General features: G+C 37.2%; 1 protein-coding gene across 5 annotated transcripts; it reads left to right on the top strand.

Annotated features, from left to right (window-relative positions):
* Window positions 1–10,069: 10,069 nt before the first annotated feature.
* LOC107759167 (uncharacterized) lies at window positions 10,070–21,968 on the top strand. Of its 5 annotated transcripts, none has more exons than XR_001642114.2 (10): window positions 10,070–10,376; window positions 11,141–11,335; window positions 11,615–11,938; window positions 12,086–12,305; window positions 13,621–13,767; window positions 13,860–13,981; window positions 17,449–17,653; window positions 19,801–20,054; window positions 21,272–21,500; window positions 21,587–21,968. XR_001642114.2 is itself a non-coding variant. In XM_016577038.2 (9 exons), exons 2-9 carry the CDS (start codon window positions 11,229–11,231, stop codon window positions 21,753–21,755), a joined length of 1,548 nt encoding a protein of 515 aa, XP_016432524.1. In that variant the 5' UTR covers window positions 10,070–10,376; window positions 11,141–11,228; the 3' UTR covers window positions 21,756–21,968. The 5 variants fall into 5 exon arrangements, 3 of the variants coding, with proteins under 3 accessions (XP_016432524.1, XP_016432525.1, XP_016432526.1); XR_012702666.1 differs by having other exon boundaries at window positions 10,077–10,160; XM_016577038.2 differs by lacking the exon at window positions 21,272–21,500.
* Window positions 21,969–22,999: the final 1,031 nt, after the last annotated feature.

Raw genomic sequence — 22,999 nt, 5'->3', positions numbered from 1 at the left:
TGATTTCTTACTTGATTTAAAGATTTTTACCTTACTTTATTTAAAAATAAATTGATCATGTGGATCTTATATACATTGAGGATATTGGCACGTGAGTTGTCCATGCAGGTGAGATATAAAATGAGGGCACGAGGTGCCGGAAAAATATGATGATTTAATTATGAGCACGAAGTGCCGTGGAGATAAGAAAAATGGGCTGAGACGTGTGTTTATGAAAAATATGAAAATGGGTTGAGACCCGTATTTTTATGATTATGAAATAAGGTGTCACATGGTGACTTATTAATTGAAGCATTATATTCAAAATATTTATTTGGAAGGATTTTTATTTAGAAAGTATTATATGAAAGAATTGTATTTGAAAGATATTTATTTGAGGAAAAATATATTTGAAAGAGAGTTATTTGGTAGAATTATATGTGAAGGACATTTATTTGAAGAATTTGATTTAATTTTGTTTATTTATATTTATTATTCGTCTGAGCAATAATTATGATGTTCTTGTTATCATTGCTAGTTATTTTCCAGTATTATTTTGTATATTATATTGCGTAGGTTATTAGACTAGTGAGTGTCTTGACTGTACCTCGTCTCTACTCCACTAAGGTTAGTCTTGATACTTACTGGGTACCGACCGTGGTGTACTCATACTACACTTCTGCATATTTTTGTGCAGAGCCAGGTATTGGAGGTATCGTACTTGAGCAGAGTTAAAGTGGGACCGTAAAGATTCAAGGTAGAGCTGCTTGGTCATCGCAGTCCCTTGGAGTTTTTTCATTTTATTGTACTATTAATTTTTAATCAAACAGTATTGTATATTCGGTCCTTGTGATCATTCCATGTATTCAGTTAGAGTTCATGACTCAGTACTACCAGTCTTGGGAGGTAGTTATATTTGTAAAAATTGTTCCGCTGTTGGTTTTGATTATCTATTTAATTTAGAATCTTTTTTTTTTAAAAAAAAAAGGCTTGAAATGTAACTATAATCGGCTTACCTAGTCTTAGAGACTAGGTGCCATCACGACGCTTGTGGTGGGATTTTGGGCCGTGACATTAGTAGAGATGGATGGAGAAATATGGACAAAACCCATCAATTCAGACGCCATCAAGAGATACTATGTCTAGGGGATTGTACATGCATTTATTTCTGATGTAACTTAAAATACACTTGACATGATTCTCATTTAAGAGTAAATATATGGACAACCATGTGGGTTCGGTCACATTATAATAAAAACTCTATTTTCCTTCCAAAGACAGAAATTGGAGCAAAATGTTTGAAATTCGTCAAATTGGGTATTGTATCACCTAGGTCCGCTAAAGGAAAATTGTCGGACAGTCTTTCAGGGTTGAAGTCATCAGAACTGGGGCAAAATCCTCAAAATTCCATTAAGACAAGGATGTTGCCATGTCTCAAAATTTGTCATAGTTTACGACTCGACAAAACTCTCTATTTTATGCATTATCACTTAATTTTTGTAAATGCATTCTCCGCATTTTAAGTAACTGCAAATGACATATTTTGAAACTCAAATTTTTGTGCTAGCCAAATGTTACCTAGGAAATCTCGAGGCATAGAAGTGCCAAGATCAAAAGTAAGAAGCAAAAGAAAAATCTATGCACGTATCAACCTCCCTCGAAACTTATAATTTTTCTTTGAATAAAGGAATAATAGGTACAATATCGATCAGAATACCCATAGAGGATATACACCACATGCACAAAGGTTCCTCTATTTGCATAAAGGCTAAACTCTGCCTTTATAATTTTCATAAGGCTAAGCAACGCCTTATCCTATTTGCATAAGGCTAAGCACTGACTTTCTATTTGTATATGGCTAAGCACTTTCCTCCTTATTTGCAACGCTAAGCATTGCTTTCCTATTTGCATATGGCTAAGCACTGCTCTTCTTAATTGTAAGGCTAAGCATTGCCTTCCAATTTGCATTGGGCTAAGCACTGCCCTCCTCATCTGCAAGGCTAAGCACTGCCTTTCTATATGTATAGGGCGAAGCACACCCTCCTTATCTGCAAGGATAAGCATTGTCTTCCTATCTGCATAGGGCTAAGAACTGCACTCCTTTTTTCATAAGACTAAGCATTGCCTTCTTTCATCCATAAAATTAAATATTGCTTCTTTATTAGATCTTATGGGCTGAAAGTTCGCCACACTTTCCGAAGGCGTCATAGTCCGAAGGCACCATCTTCATGGTCTGAAGATACCATTTCATGGCGTATGTAACAAAAATCGCACATCATTATTCAAAGACGTCATAGTCCTAAGGCACCATTTTCATAGCCCGAGAACACTATTTTATGGCATGCGAATCCTTTATTATACACTTTATGGCCCAAGACATCATGGTCTAAGGACATCATCCTCATCGTCCGAAGACACCTTTCATGGTCCAAAGAGAACATGCATCATGTTTAAATTATCGTAGTCATAATTGTTATGTTATTATATGTGTTATTAATGTGGCTACTTCCATAATCAATATGCTTTAAGCTGTTGCAGGTAATATAGAGGTAACCGTTCTTCGAACAGGAGCAATTCTCGCTCTGGTTTCCATTATAGCACTCGCATTCCTTTATTATCCTGAGAAACTGTCAACCAATATCCATGTATGACAATTAAATTAAGGCATGGAAAGAGTCTAAGTAGCCTAATCCGATCAATTACCACATACCACCCGTGTACTCACTCGTCACCTTGCATACACGGCTTTCACATAACACGAATGACACAATCAATCCTAAATTCTAAGGGGTAGTTCCCCCACATAAAGTTAGGCAAGATACTTACCTCAACTAGGCCAATTCAACTCTTAGAAATAGCTATTCCCCTAAAATTCTCCTCCACACAACTCAATCTAATCAAAATCGACTTAATATCATCAAACAATGCAAGAAAAATTAATTACAATAGATAAAGCTAAGATCTTTGCACTTTTTCCAAAAAGTCAATACGGGGCTCGCCTGGTCAAAACCCGGGTCCAATGGTAGATTCCGACTACTGATGACCCCACAAGTTCATATATGTGATTAATTTCAAAATTCGAGTCCAAATCGACTCTCAAAACTCAAATTCTTTCTTTTCAAAAACTTGATAAAGTTTCACAAATTTTCACTTTGATTCATATGATTTTGATGTTAAAAATCTAAGATATATTGATGGAGTATGATTGAAAATATATTAGATATACTTACCCAAAGTTTGTTGATGAAAATCCCCTATCCAAATCGCCCACTACCGAGTCCAGGGTTTAAAATGAGAGAATGTGAGATGAAATCCCGACTTTCAACCCTTTTGATCAGCTGTTGATGTCGCAATTGCGACATGGGTTTGAGAACCCTCGCAATTGCGAAGTATTACTCACAAATGCGTCCACTGTCAGTCCTATGCAAAGGTCGTAATTGCGACTCTGGCTTCGCATTTGCAAAGCATGTCTCCTTCGCAAATGCGACTGTTTTGACGCAAATGCGAACTAGCCCTCTACCTGAACTTCTTCGCAATGCGATCCAAGTATAGCAATTGCGATACTTGATGCCTCCCTGCGGAGCTCACAATTGCGAACTTGGTGTTCGCAAATGCGATACCTGAAGCATCAGCACACCAGATTTTGCAATTTCAGTTCAAACCTTCTGAAACATGTCTGAAACTCATCGAGCCCTCGGGGATCCAAACCAAATATCCACACAAGTCTACAAATATCATACGAACTCGCTTACGCAATTAAAACACAAAAATAACATCTAAAACTATGAATGAAACACTAAAATGCATGAATATCAAAGTAAAGTTCAAGAATCTCTAGAATTACAATTAAACGTCTGAATCCTATCAAACCAACTCCAAATGATATCAAATTTTGTATACAAGTTCTAAATAGAATAACAAACCTATTCCAAGTCCCAAAATCACATTCCGAGCTCGATAACTAAAAGTCAACCTACGGTCAAACTTTTCAACTTCAAATTGCCAACTTTCGGCAAAATAACACAAATCAACCCACGGACTTTCGAAATCAATTTCGGGCATACACCCAAGTCCAAAATCACGATACGAAGCTATTAGAGCCATAAAACACCATTCTGGGGTCATTTTCATAAAAGTTAAAGTGTTGTCAAAATTTCTAACTTAGGCTTCTAAGTCAAGAATCAAAGGGTCCAAATCAACCCGAAAGCTTCCCAGAACGAAACGAACCAACCCCGAAAGTCATAAAATTATAAACACACATGTGCAAATCATAAAAAGGGGTAACATGGTGCAATTCCACAAAATAAATGATCGGGTCGTTACAACAACCTTCATGGATTTGATGAATCGAGTGTTCAAGACTTATTTGGATTCATTCATGATCATCTTCATTGATGATATTCTGGTTCACTCTCGCAATAGAGAGTAGCATGAGTAGTCAGCGACACCTATGGATTGTACTTCAGATTTTGAAGGATCATCAACTATATGCCAAGTTCTCGAAGTATAAGTTCTAGTTCGAATCAATTGCCTTTTTAGGTCATGTTGTGTATTACGAGGGTATCAAGGTGGATCCTAAGAAAATTAAGACAATTTATAATTGGCCTAGACCTGCTTTAGCTACAAATATTTGGAACTTCTTGGGTTTGGCAGGTTACTATCGTTGATTCGTGTAGGGGTTTTCATCTATCTCAACCCCATTGACCAAGTTGACTCATAAGGGCACTCTTTTCAGATGGTCCGATGAGTATTAGGAGAGCTTTCAGAAGCTCACGACTTCCTTGACTACAACCCCAGTGTTGGTGTTTCCCACAGATTCGAAAGCTTACACTATTTATTGTGATGCATCGAGTATTGGACTTGGCATGGTATTGATGCAGGATGGTAGGGTGATTTCTTACGCGTATCATCAGTTAAAGTTTCATGAGAAAAATTACCTTGTCCATCACACGCTCAAGATTTGGAGGCACTATCTATACGGCATTCCATGTGAGGTCAATACCGACCATTGGAGTCTCCAATATCTGTTCAAGCATAAGGACCTTAATTTGAGGCAGCAGAGATGGTTAGATTTACTGAAAGACTATGATATCACCATATTATATCATCCGGAGAAGGCCAATGCGGTGGATGATTCCTTGAGTAGGAAGGCGAAGAGCATGGGTAGTTTGATATTTTTGCCGGCAGAGGAGAGGCCACTAGACATGGATATTCAGGCTTTCGCCAACCAGTTCTTGAGGTTGGATGTTTCAAAGCCTAGCAGGGTTCTTGCTTGTGTTGTGGCATAGTCATCTTTATTGGAGCATATCAAGGCTTGTAAGTTTGATGATCCTTATTTGTTGGTGTTGAAAGACATGATGTAGCGGAGTGGTGCTAAGGAGATCGTGATTGGATATGGTGGTGTTATGCGGCTTCAAGGCCGAATTTGTATTTTGAATATTGATGGGTTGATAGAGTTGATCCTTGAGGAGGCTTATAGTTTATGGTATTCCATTCACGCATGTGTCACGAATATGTATCGTGACTTGAGACAACACTATTGGTGGCGAAAGATGAAGAAAGACATTATTGGTCATGTCTCTCGGTGTTTGAATTGTCAACAGGTGAAGTATAACATCAGAAATCGGGCGGGTTGACTTAGAAGTTGGTGATACCGGAGTGTAAATGGGAGCGCATCACTATGGACTTTACGGTAGGCTTACCATGGACCTTAAGGAAATATGATGTTGTTTGGGTTATTATGGACCAGTTGATTAAGTCCGCACACTTCATTCCAGTAATGACTTCCTATTCTTCAGAGAGTTTGGCTCAAATTTACATCCGAAAGATTATTCGCTGCACAGTGTGCCCATTTTTATCATTTAAGATCGGGGCACGCATTTCACTGCACACTTTTGGAGAGCTATGCAGCATGAGTTGGGCATACAGGTTGAGTTGAGTACCACGTTTCATCCTCAGAAGCACGGATAGCCTGAGCGTACTATTCAGATTTTGGAGGACATGATGCGGGCATGCTCTATGGATTTTGGGGGTCAGTGGGACCGGTTTTTACCTCTAATAGAGTTCGCCAACAACAATAGCTATCAGTCGAGGCTAGATTGTTGGGCACAAATTTGGTTCGTGATGCTTTGGAAAAGATGAAAGTGATTCAAGAGCGACTTCGTACAGCTCAGTCGAGGCAAAAGAGTTATGCAGTCCGGAAGGTTTGAGATGTGTCTTACATGAAGGGTGAGAAGGTTCTTCTCCGAGTTTTACTTATGAAGCGCGTGATGCAATTTGGAAAAAAGGGCAAGTTGAGCCCGAGGTTTACTGGCCCATTTAAGATCTTGGAGAGAGTTGGGGAGGTTTCATATAGGCTTGCAATGCCTCCTAGCCTAGCAGGGGTATATTTAGTATTTTACATTCTTTAGAAGTACCATGAAGACAAGTCACATAATTTAGACTTCAGCACGGTACAACTTAATGATAATTTGACATATGAGGAAGAGTCGATGGCTATTATAGACCGGTAGGTTCGGAAGTTGAGGTCTAAAGAGATTCCTTCTGTGAAAGTGCATTATAGAGGTCAGACGATTGAGGAGGCTACTTGGAAGTCCGTGTCCGATAGGAGGAGTAGATACCTACACCTTTTTGCTAGTCCAGGTATAGCTCTATGTCCGTTTGAGGACGAACATTTTTTTAGAGGTGAAGAATGTGATGACCTGATAGGTCGTTTTGAGTACTAAATCCTTTTTGTCTTGTTGATTTTTGAAAAGTTTATATGTGACATTTTGAAAAAAATGTAATTTTTAACTTTAAAAGTGACTAGAGTTGACCACGGTCAATGTTTTTGGTAAATGACCTCGGATCGGTATTTTGACGATTTTGGTAGATTCGTATGATTTTTTGGACTTGTATGCATGTTTGGTTGGGGTCTGGGGTAACCCGATGCCGTTTTGTCGTATTATGTGAAAAGTTGGAAAAATGAGTTTTGAAGTTGAAAATCTTGAGTTTTAATGATCGATTCTTGAACTTGATATTATTTTTATAATTTGAGATAGTGAACAAGTTTGTTTGATGTTATTAAACTTGTGTGGATGTTCATATTGGATCTCAAGGGACTCAGGTGAGTTTCGGATGCATTGCGGATAGTTTTGGATATCTGATGCAACAACTGGTGTTGCTGAATTGCAAGTCTCGCAATTGCGAGAACCTGTTCGCAAATGCGAGCCTCGCATTTGTGATGTCAGGCTCGCATTTGCGATAATGGGCATGGCTGGAATATTTTGCAATTACAAAGTTAGTATCGCTTTTGCGAGCCAGGGGGTCGCATTTGCGATGGCAGTGTCGCAATATCGATACTGAGGAGGAGCAAGGCAGCTTCGCAAATGCAAGCTTGGTCCGCATTTGCGATGAACGAGGGTCTTTACAAAATGAAGGAAAAGTCACATTTGCGACATTAGAAGCACTGGGACACTGATCGCTTTTGCGATCAGTGGTTTGCTTTTGCAAACGTCTCAATTGTGAATAAGAGTTCGCAATTGTAATATATGCAACTAAGTAAAATATTGGGATTTCAGAGCTTAACTTATTTTACACTATTTTTTAATCATAGACCCCATAGAAGCGATTTTTAGAGAGAAATTTCTTCCCAAATTCATAAGTTAATATTTAAATTCATTTTCAATCAATTTCAATTACTTTTTCATGAATTTTATCATCAAATCTATGCATTTCAAAATAGAAATTGGGGGGTTTTGGGTAGAATTTAGGAATTTTATAAAATTAAGATTTAAACTTCAAATTGAGGTCGAATTTCGAAAAAAATCACATATCCGGGCTTGGAGATGAATGGGTAATCATGATTTAATTTTAATTTCAGATTTCGACCACGTGGGCCCGGATTTACTTTTTGTTGACTTTTTCAACTATGTTAAAGATTGAACCTTTTTCATCCGATGGTAGTTTCTAAAGCTTGTTTTTGACTTATTTGAATAATATTTGACTAGATTCAATTGGTTTGGAGGCTTGTTCTAAATAAAAAATCATGTTGGATTGTTAATTGTGTTCCGAAAAGAGGTATGTATCTTGGTTAACCTTGATTTGAGAAAAATAGGATAAAATAGGGTCTATTTTCTATGTGATCTATGTGTTGGGGACGACGTATATGCAAGGTGACAAGTGTATATGCGTTGGCCATAGGATAAGCATGAAATTAGCCCCATTTGTGCCATGTTATCTTTGTATTATGTCTTCAATGCTTTAGATAGATTGTTTAATCCATTAATTACTCGTATTCATGTTATTTCTTATGTCGAGATTATTATGGTATTGGTTGCTGATGCTAAATTGTTGGAAGATTTTCATATAACGAGTTGTGTTCAAATTCTATTATTGATGTTGAACTTGCTCCCACCTTGCTTGGTAGTGTGTTGTTTGTGAGAAAAAATAAAATACACGAAGGGGATTGATATGTCTTATTTACATATTGATATCATTGCTTGAGTGAACGTGAGGATAAAGCACATAATGGTGATGTCGTGCAATTGCTTTTATATTATTATGTGAGGATGAGAGTAAAAACACAAAGGGTGATACCATGCACTTGCTTTTATATTATTAAGCTAGGATGGGAGTAAAAGTACGAAGGGTGATGCCGTGCACTTGCTTTTATATTATAACGTGAGGATGAAAGTAAAATCACGAAAGGTGATGCCATGTAAACTTGGCTGATTTCATTGCTCTTTACTTTGATACTTGAAATGTGGACTTGGCTTGTGACTTTGTTATTTACTTTGGAAAGAGGTTTACTCAGTGATACTTTACTTTATGTTTCAGTTTATTACCCATTTACTTGTGTACTTGTTATCCCATTCTCTTGTCCCTATCCCGTTGTGATATTTGACACTTTATCTGTTATTTCGTTATTTCTTGATATATAACTGCACATGTTTATTGTAGGTGTCTTGTCTTAGCCTCGTCAATACCTCGCCAAGATTAGGCTCGACACTTACTAGTACATTGGGTCGGTTATACTCATACTACACTTCTACATTTCTTGTGCATGTCTGAATATTGGTACCAACGGAGTCCCGAGAGGTGCTTAGCGAATACCAGACGGGTGATTCAATGTAGAACTGCATTTTGTTCTCGGCCCTTGAGTCGTCTTCCTATTTCCATTGTACTGTTTTCATTTTTCGGACAATGTTGTATTTTATTTCAGAATAGTGTATGTAGCAAACTCTAGAAGCTCATATACTTGTGATTCCACATCTTGGATGGTTTGCGTTAGTATGGATTTTAGACTTAACTTGTCCGCTTTAGAGTTGCTTTTACTTATTCTTAGTATCTTGCTGATTAGTCATTTGCTGTTATTCTTTCGTATTTATTTGTTGTGTGTTGGCTTGCCTAGCAAACGTTGTTAGGTGCCATCATGATCCTGATTGGTTGGGATATTGGGTCGTGACAACCCGTTTTTGCGAGAAAACTGAGGCACGATAATATCCATTCCACGTGATCACCAAAACATGTATATCAATTAATTAGCTCCTATCAAGTTTATGCACCTTTACATCAATGATGATTTTTGAAAATGGTGAAAGAAGAAGAATAAGTGCCTTAAATAAATGAAATTTGAAAAATTGTGGGTAATTGTTAGGAATGAGGGTTTGCTAGAGATAAGGGTAAATTTGGATGCATAATATTATAGTAGGTGCAAATTTTGGCGAGATATAACGAGATGAATGTAGACAACATTCCAAAGAAGAGAAGTAAATTTGACCATAATGAATTAGCTCCCGTTTGGCCATAGATTTTGACTTTATTTTTAAAATTTTTTAAAAACATTATTCGTCTGTGAAAAATGATTATGTTTTGGAAAAAAAAGTTCTCAAAAACTTGTTTAGGACAGTTTTTGGGTGAAAATTTTTCTTACCCTTATAAAATTTTAACTTTTCTTCAAATAAAATACATGTCCAAACAAAACTTTAACTTTAAAAATTATTTTTCAATACAAATTCAATTTTTTTTCTATATTTCAATTAAATCTATGTCCAAACACTAAATATCTAACCGGCATTAATAATTCACCAAGTTGGATATTAGGGCCTATGTCCCTTAATTTGGTCTATTCATGTGATTGCTATAGTAAGCGAATGCTGTATTTGGACTACTTGACTAGAAAGTGTCCATCTATCGTCCAGGTACTCACATTTCCAATCGAGTAAATCTTCATTCCCACCACTGCTTTCCTCTACCTTCGCTTTCTCTTTTTCTTCTCCTCTGTCCATGGTATCTAGGGTTTTTGTCCTGCTGGAACTACGTATCGTTGTCTCCCTCGCTAAGCTTATTTGCATTGGGACATCTAATTGATGTGTTTTTAGAGTTCTAACCAATCTGCACTCATCTAGAAATCATTGGTATGTGTATCGCTGTTGCTGATGAAATTGTTTGTTCTTAATTGCTCTGCCGTATTCTGTAAACGTAGTTCTTTCTGTTTGTTGAGGTGAACGCTATATTGAATGAGCTTTCTTATATGATGAAGGAAAAATGATTCTGTTGAAATAGTGGATGCTACAGTACAGCATAACACACTTCGTGATTAGTACAATCTAATTTTGCGGGGAATGTAAATTCTAGTACTTTTAATGCGTATGTCTGTACTATATTTCGATCTCCTATGATTGTTTATTTATTTTAAGGATGCAAATGCTATTTTAGCCTTTCTAAAGTTCTATTTACAATTTGAACACGTCCTATATTTTTGAGAAAAATGTGATTTGATACAAGTTTCATGTATCTGGTGCTTTGGAATTTTACGGAAGTCTAATTAACTCTACTGTAAAAAAGAAGGCAAAGATTTATTTTTGTTATTGCTTGAACTAAGACGTATGATGAGAACATGTTGCATTCATACATTATGAAAGGTGCACGGTCATGTTTTTTCTTTTAGCAAATTAAGAGTGACAATGCTCTTAAAACTCTCATATTTTGACCACAAGTCTGCTGCCTTTTCATTTACTCCTAGTATAAAAGAAAAAGGCAAAACATGGAACTTGCCGCGTGGAAAAGGAATGAAATGAGAGAAGCATTTCAAATTAGAGGACCTTTTCTTTGGTGACTGGATTTCTTTGGTGACTGGATGCTCATGAGAGTAATTGATTATCATTTGTTGGTTATGCAGTTGTTGCTTTGGAAGCCTAGGCAGTGCGAGCATCTTGCAGCATGTTGAAAAGCAATTGATTCTTTTGACTAGGAAAGCAAAATTACATATGGCAGGACAAGTGGCTTTCTGTTCAAGTTTTAACCTGCTTGACAATGGACGGTTCTCAAAACAACAACTCTTCATGCCTAAAAGTTCACCTATGTTAGTACGCAGGTCTTGTTTCCTGATCTAGCCACTTATATTTCTCTGGATTTAGTTGCAAAAAAAAGAAGATAAAGATATGAAAAGAAGACTGCATCCCCCTAATGCTTCTTTATCCCCTTAGGGTTGCAGGTTATGGAATTCAAATCTTAGGCTTCCACGTCGAATAGATATAGGCTTCCTCTTCTTTGCTGTTGCATAGCCATCAGTATAATAGGGTCACTGCCATTAAAAAGAAAAAGAAAAAAACTTTACTTCAGTGATGTCTGATACACGCTATCTTTGTCTCAGGGGATTTTGCTTTGAGAGTTGTAAAGTATCCCGCTTGCCATCATTGAGCGTTCGGAAGGCCATTACACCGTACTTAATAAAACTGGAGAGAAGATCAAACATGCAGAGTTGCAAGAGGTGCTTTTGCCTAGCATCTCTGGTTGATGCTGACGCTGCAGTAACTTTCGAATGGGTTCCTACCATTGACCAAATGCTTCTCATGACTAGTATAGTGCTTACATATATAGCTGGAGTGATACCTTCCGAAGAAAATTCTGCTTTAGATGCTAGAGGAAAGATCCAAAGCGGAAATGTTGACACTGAAGGATCATCCGTTTTGGGTAGGTAAGAATGGTTGTTAGACGAGAGCTTTGTTTTATTGGAAGTCGTATTGTTGGTTGATTGAAGGTGCATTTCAGTCTTTGGCATTGTTTGATACTTTGATCTATGTATCGCTTTTCATTGTTGCACCTTTTCCATGTTTAATTGCAGTGAGAGGAAAAATGATGATCGCATCAGCATAGAGTTTGCATGGGATGTAGTAAAAGGAAAACTGATGAATTCTCTCTCTTCCATAAAACGAGGGGATATTGGTGCTACAAGCCTTGCATCTGAACAGAGACATGGAAAACAGCCTTCAAATTTGTCTGCCCTTGCTCAAGGTCCAAGGTTAAGGTTGATGTGGACGTCTTTTCAGTTACTCAAGAAAGAGGCAGGTACTGTCTCTATCATTGCCTTATGCATTTGAATAAAACATCTTGGTGATAATGGAAAACCTGTTTGATACTAAAAAAATAGGTAATCTTGGCTGAACTAGACTCATTTATTCATGTAATTAGTGGAGCAAAATGAAGGATATTAGGTAGTTTTGAATTAGTTTTGTTAAGAAAACAACTCATACACCTGAAAAATATGGGACAGTTAATTACGACCAGCAGATCCTTCATATTCTTTTTTGATTAAAAGAATGACCCAACCAATTTGTGGACCGGAGGGAGTATTATAAAATGGAAGTTTCTTGTTTGGTACTAAAAATTCAGGTAAACTTGGCTGAAGTAGACTAATTTACTCATGAAACTAGTGGAGATAATAAAGAATTAGGTACATCTGAATTGGATTTGTTAAGAAAACAACTCATGCACCTGACCAATAGGGTATCAAACGTACTGGTACGACACAACCAATCTTCTTATCAAACGTACTGGTATGACACAACCAATATTGAAACACTAAAAAATGACTTAACCAATCTTGAAAATGAGGTGGGCAACTAGCTCTAATATCCCTCGCAAGCCAAACGATGGACATCTTGTAGTGTGGATAACATATCACAAGGCTGGACATTGGGTAATACAAAAACATAGATGGGTTTGGCTTTGATACCTTGTTAAGAAAATGGCTCATACGCTTGACCAACGCGTCCCACATTGGTTGACAGTACGAGCATTGTTTCTCTAATCTTGGACAATTCTCATCTCATGAGCTAGCTTTTGGGATTAAGTTAGGTCTAATGTCCATTTTTCTTAACATTGAATCAGCACCATACTCATCCCTAATGTTGGGTTCCCAATTGTGTGCTCATTTAATCTTATCTCGCTCCAGATGTCTAGCTCTGGCATGTGGAGGGGTGTTAAATTCCCACATTGATTCAGGGTATGGTTGTAGTCTCTTTATAAGTCTTGAACAATCCTCACATTTCCAGCTAGCTTTCAAGGTTGAGTTAGGTCCAAGGTCCATCATCTAAATAACCTTATAAAGAAAAAAGTCCATTTTCTTAATAGGTGTCAGTTGATGCATAGTTTGCACTGCTAAGGTTTATTATGAATGCAGCATTTTCTTTATCAATAGTTTTGAGTCAGATATTTGGGGTCCATGACATAATTTGTCTGGTACTGGGGCATTAGCCTTTTAATGTTTCACATCGACAGTAAGTGGAAGACGGAAGAGCAGAACTGTTGGTTATACAGTTCATTTTTGTTACTTTTCTTTCCTTTTCAGTCTTTAATTACAGGTTTGCACCTTAACAGGTTGATAATATTTCTGCAAATGCTGTTACCTTTAGCAGTGGTAACCTGTTGGCCATTTTTAATGATGTCATTCAGACGTTGTGTCAGCCTTTATGTGTTACTTGGCTGGAAGAGGAACTCTCTTTGAGAAATGGCAATACTAACAAGGTATGACTTGAAACATATACTTGAATTTTGGAAAGAACATAGGCTCAAGTCTGTTTATATTTAGATCTTTCTTCTTCCTATTACATTGTCAGGAATGTCTTTCTTCACTGGTTAATAACTTAAACGGATATGGAGTCCTGACAAACATCAGAAAGTCGGGGAAGGACCATCTATTTGCTGAATTAATCTGTGTTCTTAGATTTGGTTCTGTCAGGTAAGAAAACCAGCCCTTGCTTCTCTTAGTCATATGAATATAGAATGAACAATAATTCTTATGTTTATTTCTTCTATTCGTTTACCTTTTCTTTGAGTAAAGAACTAGTGATTAAGCCTGCTGTCAACAATATTCCTGCTATATTCATGTATGTGTACTTTTCGCAGAATGAATTGCCTTGATTCTTTCATTCTGAACTGTCTGTAGGAGCTTTTGATGTTTTGAAAAAGGCTTATGTTTTTCCCGGCTATTTCTTTGAACAATTTTCATTTTAACTTCACTAGGAAATCTTTTTTCAACCCTTACTTCTTTGAGAGAATATATCCGTTTCACATTGGTCGAGCAAGGGTTTCAGAGGGATTTATAAGGTCTTGGGCTACTCTGCCCATTGCCTTAACACTTTTTTTTGGGGGAGGGGGGGGGGGGTGATCGTCAAATTCTTTCACCTTACATCAGAATTGGTTGATCGATGCTTGAGGCCGTGGCTCTAAGAGGTGGCTTGGGCTCGTAGTGGGGGTGATAATTGCCAAGAGTGATTGCCTAGACCTAAGGAATGGGTGCCAATCGTGATAAGCTGGTCGATTTAAATTTTTAATGAACCAACTTGAACAAGGACCTATCCCACAACAATTTCAAATAGTGTGGTGAGTTTATAGATTGAATAAGCTCTCCCACCTAACAAGCTAGTCTTTCAGGTTGTGCTTTATGGTTCATTTTATAACAATTGGTATTAGAGTTGGTGGAGGTTCTCTAATACCATCCCTCTTTGCATCATGTGGAACATTTGGTTGGAGAGGAAGAGTAGGTGTTTTTGAAGGCAAAATCTCTCATATCACCATTGTGAAGAATAGATGTTTGTAGAATATATATTTTTGGTGTAAGGAAAGAGTAGATGACGATTTGTTTCAGTATTTGAAGATTTTGGATATGCTGAGTTGACTGTAACAGCTATTCCAGTCTCTGTTTGTACTTTTCTATACCTCGGTACTTTCTTTCAATAAAATTTTACCAATCTTATCAAAAAAGAGTTGGTAGAGGTTCTCAGTTGGAGAGTCACTGCCACTATAAAGAAAGTATTATCAAGTGCTTGGCTCAAGAAGAATCGAGCTCGCATGTAAGAGGATGTTTTGTATACCTAAATAACAACAACAACAACAAGTGGGACCCCACAAGTGCCAACTCTTTTGCAGTTTAAGCTTTTAGATAAGGTTTTTAGACAATTCAACAAGGCAGCATAGTATTTACGATCCTGACAGATATTCAAGTAGCTTCTGCATATCGATATGTAGCCTTTTTGTTACTGCTTGGGAACCACTGGTATTGTTATGCACTTCCTAAGTGTTCAAACATCTAAGGAAAAAGAAAAAAAAAATGCCAACACCATATACACCAACAAGCTAAATGGGTAACTGGAAATCAGCCTTCCCAGATGCTTATTATTTAAGAAGAATTTTCCTGTGTGAGTAATAGGGCCGAACATAAGCTGCGATACCATTCACTATAAGGGGGTAAGGCCCTGCTAATTCTCTACCTTGATTTAAGGAAGCCGGGGGTTGCTACAGAGGGCTCAAGGATACGAGAGGTTGCAGAAGACCAATGAAAAAAGAATGTCTTGCTTCTCTGGGAGTTCTCTGAAGTCATAAAATCGAAGTCATACACAGAGGCGGATCCAGGATTTTGAAACCATGGGTGCACCATCTACTTTAATGTAAATGTGGTGCTTGTCAATAATGTCAATCGATGTGAGAACATTTGGTGATTTATAGCTTATTATTAATTTTGAATATCATTCAAAAAGATATACAATATATTTTTTAAACCATTCAATTCTTACCATTGATATTTCAAAACAAAGAGGTAAAATAGACTGTTAGTGACAATTTGATACAATAAAAATTGAAACTTGTGCAAAAAGAAGCACGGGAAAAATCAAAAAAAATATTAATATATGACATTCTTTATATGGAAATTGCTTACAAAAATAAACTATATGCTATAATAAAAACATTATGGACAAAAGTTAAATAATTTGATTGTAATCAAAATATTTAAGCAAGTTCATTGTGTAATTTATTGTTCAGTCAATTTGCCAAAACTACAATATTCATTAAGAAACTATTCTAACAGTTCAAAATTCTTTGAGGTAAAAGCAATTAATAACTAAGAAATTGGGATTGGGGTTGGCATAAATTGGGATGAGGAGATAATAGATATTAGGAAAAGTTGAAAGAGAGAAATAAGGATTATTGAGTAGCATGTGTGTTGGAAAACAAATGAAAGGAAGAAATAAAGGAAAAAGAAAATCATACAAGAACGAAGTACAAGTGGATTCGATCCCTTGACCTTAGGGAAATAAAACCAACCATCCATCCAGTGAACCATTTAGCTCTTTTAGAGAATGGGTGCCAGAATATAATATTAGACAATTTATGTGAATTATATACATGGAATATCTGATTTATTGGGAAGACTATGGGTTCACGTGAACCCAATTTTATTAAGTAGATCCGCCCCTGGTCATACACCACCAAAGAAGCAGTAAATCATCGAAGTTCAGCAGGGCTGCCAGTTTTCTCAAAAACAAACCCTTTTGCTTTTCTTCAATCTTGGAAATCACATATCTGTACGCCTTCTTCCTCTTCAGCTCCAAGAATGCATATTGGCATGGCCTTATGCGTCCTACTTCGATTGTTCTTTCTTTCATATGTTTACCATCTGTGACTTTTTTTGGTGACTGTTCCACAACACAGTGAACCTTTTGGATGAGTGTTTGGCGTTATTGCTCTTTCCGGTGGCCCTTACGACGACACCTCCTTTGTCCTTCATTACAGTCATGCTTCCGGTAATTTTTTCAAGCAAAACAGTCTCTATGTTTTACCATTGAATTTCCAAGCACTTCTCTAGGAAGTCTTCTATTCCTGTTCTTCATGTTGTTAGAGTTTCAGCCTCTAGAAAAATCTTTTTTTCTTCTTTTTCTTTATGTTGTCATTGAGTCCCTCTTTCGAACATTGTTTTTTCTTGTTGTGTCAGAAGAATCTTTTTCTCATCCTTTATTTCATGCTACCACATTGGTATTAGGGTAGTTCTTTGTGGATCTGTATCAGTTTATGGATTTCCTGTATTAGGTGGAATGTAGGGAGTGTTTGTTGTTTTGGTATGTTCTCTGAATCTTTGCATACCATCTTGGTACTGTTTTAATAAAATCTTTACCTTCTCAAAAGGAAAAAAAAAATTCATGCTACCACATTTTTGGATATCTCCCATGAACATTAAAGTCTTTTCAAATAGTCACTTTAGCTTCACTGAAACAGAACAAAAGTTCTGGTCTGCTACTGTTTCTTATGTTCTCCTCACAGTTGGTATGGTTTGACGTCCCTATGGAGTCTGGATACTCCCAACCCAAAAGGAAAAAAAAGAGAGAAAAATCCAGAAGATGCCTTAGTGTTCTCTAATGTTTATCATGGCAGGAAAGCTGGCTTTTATAGTGATAGCTTGTTTATGGAGCATGGAGTCTCTATACTGGAGGATTTGGTGATAATGTTGGCAGATGGGATCGCAAGTATGTATTTGGAGCTTATGTCTGTTGATAGTAGTATGTCAAATGAAATGAACAACGTAGGGTTGAGTTTGTGTACATTGTCAACGCGGGCACTTCAGAAATTACGCAATGAGGTATTACTTCTATGTGGCTACAAACATTTTTTTTAATTGTGTTAATCATGGATCCTCCTCTGTATATATTCACAACTTGTCTTCATTCAGAATCGCCTCTGCTCTTTCTTAGATATTCTTGTCCACCTCATTTTATGGAGACTATAAGTTGATACTTCAGGTTCTGCCTGCTGGCTTTTGTTTTCTGTGCTCATGTTACCGGTTGGTAGTGGCATTGCATTTTTCCTTTATTTGTCATAATACATTCTTAAACTAAAGTCATTAATGATCGAAATGATCCTTTTTCTCTAGCTAGTTGATATGCTGGACTTGTCTCCTAAAGAATATGAAGAAAAGATGAAGCCTAAAAGAAACTAAAGTTTGAGATGTATAATTGACATGGTTATGCGTTAAACATGTAAATTTCATGGCATAAATATTGAGTTGCGCATCTTACATTTTGTAAGCTGCTGTTCTAAGTAGGCTAAGCTTTTAGGGATGGGTAAACAAGGATTAATTAAAGTTTCACATGTCACCTCCAACTACTCTCACGGCTAAATTTCTGGGATTTTTGATGGAGGAAATCACCGGAAAGGCGGTAAAAATAATTTTCTGTCGGTCCACGGCTTCGTAGAGGTTGAATACCAACTTGTTGAAATGTATTTTTAACAGAAATGAGATGTTGTCGATACTTTTTGACGGAATTTTCAACTACCCTTGTTGTATGAAAGAGCTTGTGATAGTTTGAAACTTTTCAATGGCCTGGCCATTGTTATAATAAAATGTTAGAATAGTATGACGGTTCTATGTGCTAAATCCTCGTCTTCCCCTCACAATACTAAACACTTCCCTGCCATTCAATTCAACCTTTCTCCAAAGGTTCATTGAGAAAATTGGTAGATGAAGTTGTTACAACATTGGTCAGAAGACTCCTAGAAAATAATAATTTGGGCCTTCCTCCCTTCTCGACCCTAATGATGATGACGAGGGGGATGCCGATGTGTAGCTTTTGTTGTTTTTGAATGCACCAAACAATAGATTTGGTTGTTTTTCTAAGCAATATGTAAAGCTAACTAATATTTCGTTTTGACATTGGTAATTGCTTATGTAATGTTTTTTTTGTTGGATATTCTGATGATGGTGAATGTGTTAGTTGTTTGGTGGAGGTTTAGTGGATTATTAGATGTGCTTGTTTGTTGAAGTTGATAGGTAGTGTGTTAGACATAAAACTAGAACAGTATTGCAGTGTAATCTCCTGATTTTTGACGGATTTCTAGGGTAAAGCCTCTGAAAAAGGTAAAAAAGATTCTTGAAAATGACTTAACCACCGAAAGTGCAGAATATTTTTCCAAAATGTGACATTTTCCATCGGCAGGCCGTCAAAAATCTATTTACTGATGGAAGGCCGTTGAAAAGTCTCAAACCATCACTAGCTCTTTCATACACCAAGGGCAGTTAAAATGCCGTCGAAAAGTATTGATGACAACTCTTTGCTCTCAAAAATTCATTGAGACGAGTTGGTTTCAGACCTCTCTGAAGCCTCAAAAGCTGTCGAAAATTTATTATTTCCAACGGCTTCCTTCATAAAAAATCGCGGAAATTCTAGCAGTGAATGGTCTTGTTAGCTGATATAATAAAGTGGCAGCTTCTTTTCTCTCTGGTTAACTGAACTTCTCCTTGCCTGTCGAAGGATTTCATGGACTTCGATGTGGTTTGGTTGATTATTAGGGTTAACGTTTTGTCCAATTGCTACTTATATATGGGAATACCGGGTTGCTACTGCACATAGTCTTTACTGAAACAGTGGAGATCTAATGATCTTTACTGAATAACGAAAATAGTCGCATTCTGCAGGGGAGATTATCTAAATATGTGGAGCAGCCAAGTCTCTAATTCTGCATGAAAAAGACAAATTTCATGATAACTGACGGTGGATGAATTTGGTGGAGGAAATGCAATAAATATCAAAAGCTTGTGTACCTTCTTGGTACACCTTTTATTAATAATACTTTACCTTATCAAAATATCAAAATAAACTTTTGTAAAATCACAAATGTTTTGGAGTCTAGAGCTATAAGCCACCTGCCATGTCTGAGAGGGACATGCATTTTGCAATTTATAATATATTGATCTACTGATGAATTTTTGCCTTTCAAATGTTTTAACAGGTTGCTCTGAAACAATGGTTGCATCAGAACATGGACGCAGTTGTTTCCATGTACGAAGATCGGTTTGACTTGTGCACATTGCAATGCCATCTTATCGAGGAATCTAGCAAGAACAAAGTTCAAAATGTGAAGTGGTGGGAGAAGCTTAGGGTGATGAGTTCTCAGCCTGTTTTATCTCAACTGAATACTGTTGTGATCAACCAAATCTCTGTAGCTGTTAAACGAACCAAGGAACTTAGGGCCTTAACTGGGTGGTAAGTAGAGTCCTTCATTTCTCATGCTTTATTTCATATCATGCATTTAATTTTTTGGTCTTCTTCCTGTGATGTCCTGGACCCTGGGATCTTCTCGGGTAATTGTCAAGGTTAGTAATGTGTTTCATGTAATTTTGGTTTTCAGTTCATTACCTGAGATACTTGGGTCCAAATGTTAGAAAAAATTAGCCTTGGTCCCAATGTTGTAGCTGATATGTCCTTAGTTATCAAATGCAGATATAAGATAATTTTATGACCATAGACAGAGGAAATGCATGATTGCTTACCGAGAGAGTTACACTACAACAACAACAACGTACCCAGTATTATCTCACACCGTGGGGTCTGGGGAGGGTAGTGTGTACGCAGACCTTACCCCTACCTTGTGAGGATAGAGAGGCTGTTTCCAATAGACCCTCGGCTCAAGAAAGCATAAACACCACATTAATGAAAATATAGACAAGAAGGGATAGTACCAAAAAGCCATATAAAAGTAGAATAAAAACAACAAGATAGTAAGGTAATCAACAATGAAAAAAAACAACGGTTTGTCATAAAAATCTACTACCCACAGAAAGCGAGACTGCGTGCCAATACTACTGTTATGAGCACTCTAGACTACCTACTCTACTACCCTAATCCTCGACCTCCATACCTTCCTATCAAGGGTCATGTCCTCGGTCAGCTGAAGTTGCGTCATGTCTTGCCTAATCACCTCTCCTCACCTCTTCTTTGGCCTACCTCTACCTCTCCGTAGGCCCTCCAATGTCAACCTCTCACACCTCCTCGCCGGGGCATCTGTGCTCCTCCTCCTCACATGACCAAATCACCTAAGCCGCGCTTCCCGCATCTTGTCCTCAATTGGGGCCACACCCACCTTGTCGCGAATAACCTCATTTTTGATCCTATCTAACCTGGTGTGCCCGCACATCCATCTCAACATCCTCATCTCTGCTACCGAGAGAGTTACACTGATAATTGGTTATGCTAAGGTGACAGAATTGCAATTATAATTAAAGGACATGATAGTAAGGTTCAGAGCACTTGCTCTACTACTGACCAATTAGGAAATTGTTGGTAAAATTGCGGGCTGTTGTACAAACGTGAAGTGTGCCAGGTTTATATTATTGAGCGTAGCAAAATAATGAGAATCTTTGTTTTTTGTCAAAATAATGACAAAATAATTAGTTGATCTTTTTAATTATCAAATGCTGCAGAGCTGCCCAAAAGATTGGGCATGCTGTTCAAATTGAGAATTGTTCGTAGACAGCGAGAAGTTGCTTCCTGATCCACATATCCTGGTTGTGGATCGGTCTTTTTAGTTGGTATATTACATCACTGATTATATTGGCATCTCAAAATGTTGAAGCCCTAACAGACTTTTTGGTCAATTAAGTCTTATTTTGTAGACAAAGATACATGGAAGAGCTGTTTTGAGTCATCTTGGTACTGCCCCACGTCTTTGCTTGTGCAGGCATTAGCAAGCCCGAAGTATAATTTATTTACTGTCGTTATCTTTCTTTACCTTTCAGGAGATATTACTACAGTCTTCTCCTTGAATTGGCTGATATTGCAATGCCGGTGATAAGAACTGTTATTTCTAAGCTGAGCGATGCTATCTCATTCTTTTTGGTTTGCTTGATAGGACGGTCTTTGGGGCTTATCTACACTGGGATAAGGCAATCCCTCCGGTGGAAGTAAGATTAGCAGTAGTCAGTTTCCTTTTTGTGTTCGCTACAAATTTTCAACTCATTTTCTTCATTGTTTATAGATGTACTCAGAATACCAGCTTCAATTCTTTATAGGCCCATTTGAGCATTCCCTGGTTAGATTTTAACTTCACAATTCAGTTTGTTTCCTAGTACCAGTTAAGATTCATACTGTTGAAGGAATGTGCTAAAAGTTCCTTTTCTATTTCTCGCTGGCAAGTTTATTTTATACTGTGGAAGAATTTACTCAGGTCTCATTCATTTGTCTGAGATTTGAGGCCACGACTCTCCTTCCGATGCAACGCACAAATATGTTACATTATTTGAATTATTAAAGAGAAATTCTGACATAACGTAAAGAGCAGGATTTTGTTTTTGTTAAAAGAAAACCTTTTAATTAGTAGAAGATGAACAAGTTTTCCTGTTACCATTTATAACTCTTCTGGTGGTCCTAATTCCTGGATCATCATATTTGATCTCCAATTCAAGTAGCGGAAAACAAAAATGGTCAAAGGAAACAAAAGCAGAAGCTTTGGAATGTGATGGTGCGTGCTGAAAGTGCTACATCCTTCTTTTTCACTTGTTCTTTTTCAAAGAAAAGCTGCTGGGCAAATATTTTTCTGGACCACGTACTCTAGTTTGTCAGCTTTCGGTTACATACAAATAGAAGTCAAATTTGATCTACGTGGCATAGGTGGTGCTACTCTTTTGACTCTCTGTAATTACTGTATTTTACTCGAGCTAGTCTAATTCAAACTGTTATTTGTAGCATTAGTGACTACACCAAAGAATTCAAGCTGAAGAGTCCTGAATTCATGTAAAACTGCAGTAATAGATAGCATGTTTGGAGAGAAATGTTATGTCTGAAGGTGGGCTTAATTAGGAAAGGGGATCGAATTTGGGAGTATAGGGTTCAGAATTAGAAAGTGGTAGTCGAAATAGGAAAGCTTGGAATAAAAAGAGGAGAGCTACGTGACAAATTATTGAGCATTGTTTCCTACACGTGTGGACTAACTACACCATGATGGACGATTGCAATTAGTGGGGCTGTTCTATATCGGAGGGCTCAGATTAATTGGAGCAGTTATTTGGGCTCAGTTGGTTGGGCTTAGTCAGCTCATTCAGTTGGGGTTGATAAAAGGAGATGATCAACAATGGATAAGGCAGTTAATGATCCGGTAATATTCTAACGGGAACTTTACATAACTGTCATAATTTAAAAGAAATATAACAAAT

This window comes from Nicotiana tabacum, chromosome 19, assembly GCF_000715075.1.
Source record: "Nicotiana tabacum cultivar K326 chromosome 19, ASM71507v2, whole genome shotgun sequence".
Classification (NCBI taxonomy): Eukaryota; Viridiplantae; Streptophyta; class Magnoliopsida; order Solanales; family Solanaceae; genus Nicotiana; species Nicotiana tabacum.
The sequence above is the reverse complement of the archived record's forward strand: the minus strand, read 5'-3'. Positions and strand labels throughout refer to the sequence as shown.

Excerpts from the sequence above, each read along its gene's own strand:
- LOC107759167 (XM_016577038.2), top strand. The coding sequence starts at position 11,229 with ATGGCAGGACAAGTGGCTTTCTGTTCAAGTTTTAACCTGCTTGACAAT. Across the intron at positions 12,306-13,620 it reads TTCAGTTACTCAAGAAAGAG|GTTGATAATATTTCTGCAAA; the intron begins GCAGGTACTGTC and ends GCACCTTAACAG. Across the intron at positions 17,654-19,800 it reads TTCAGAAATTACGCAATGAG|GTTGCTCTGAAACAATGGTT; the intron begins GTATTACTTCTA and ends ATGTTTTAACAG.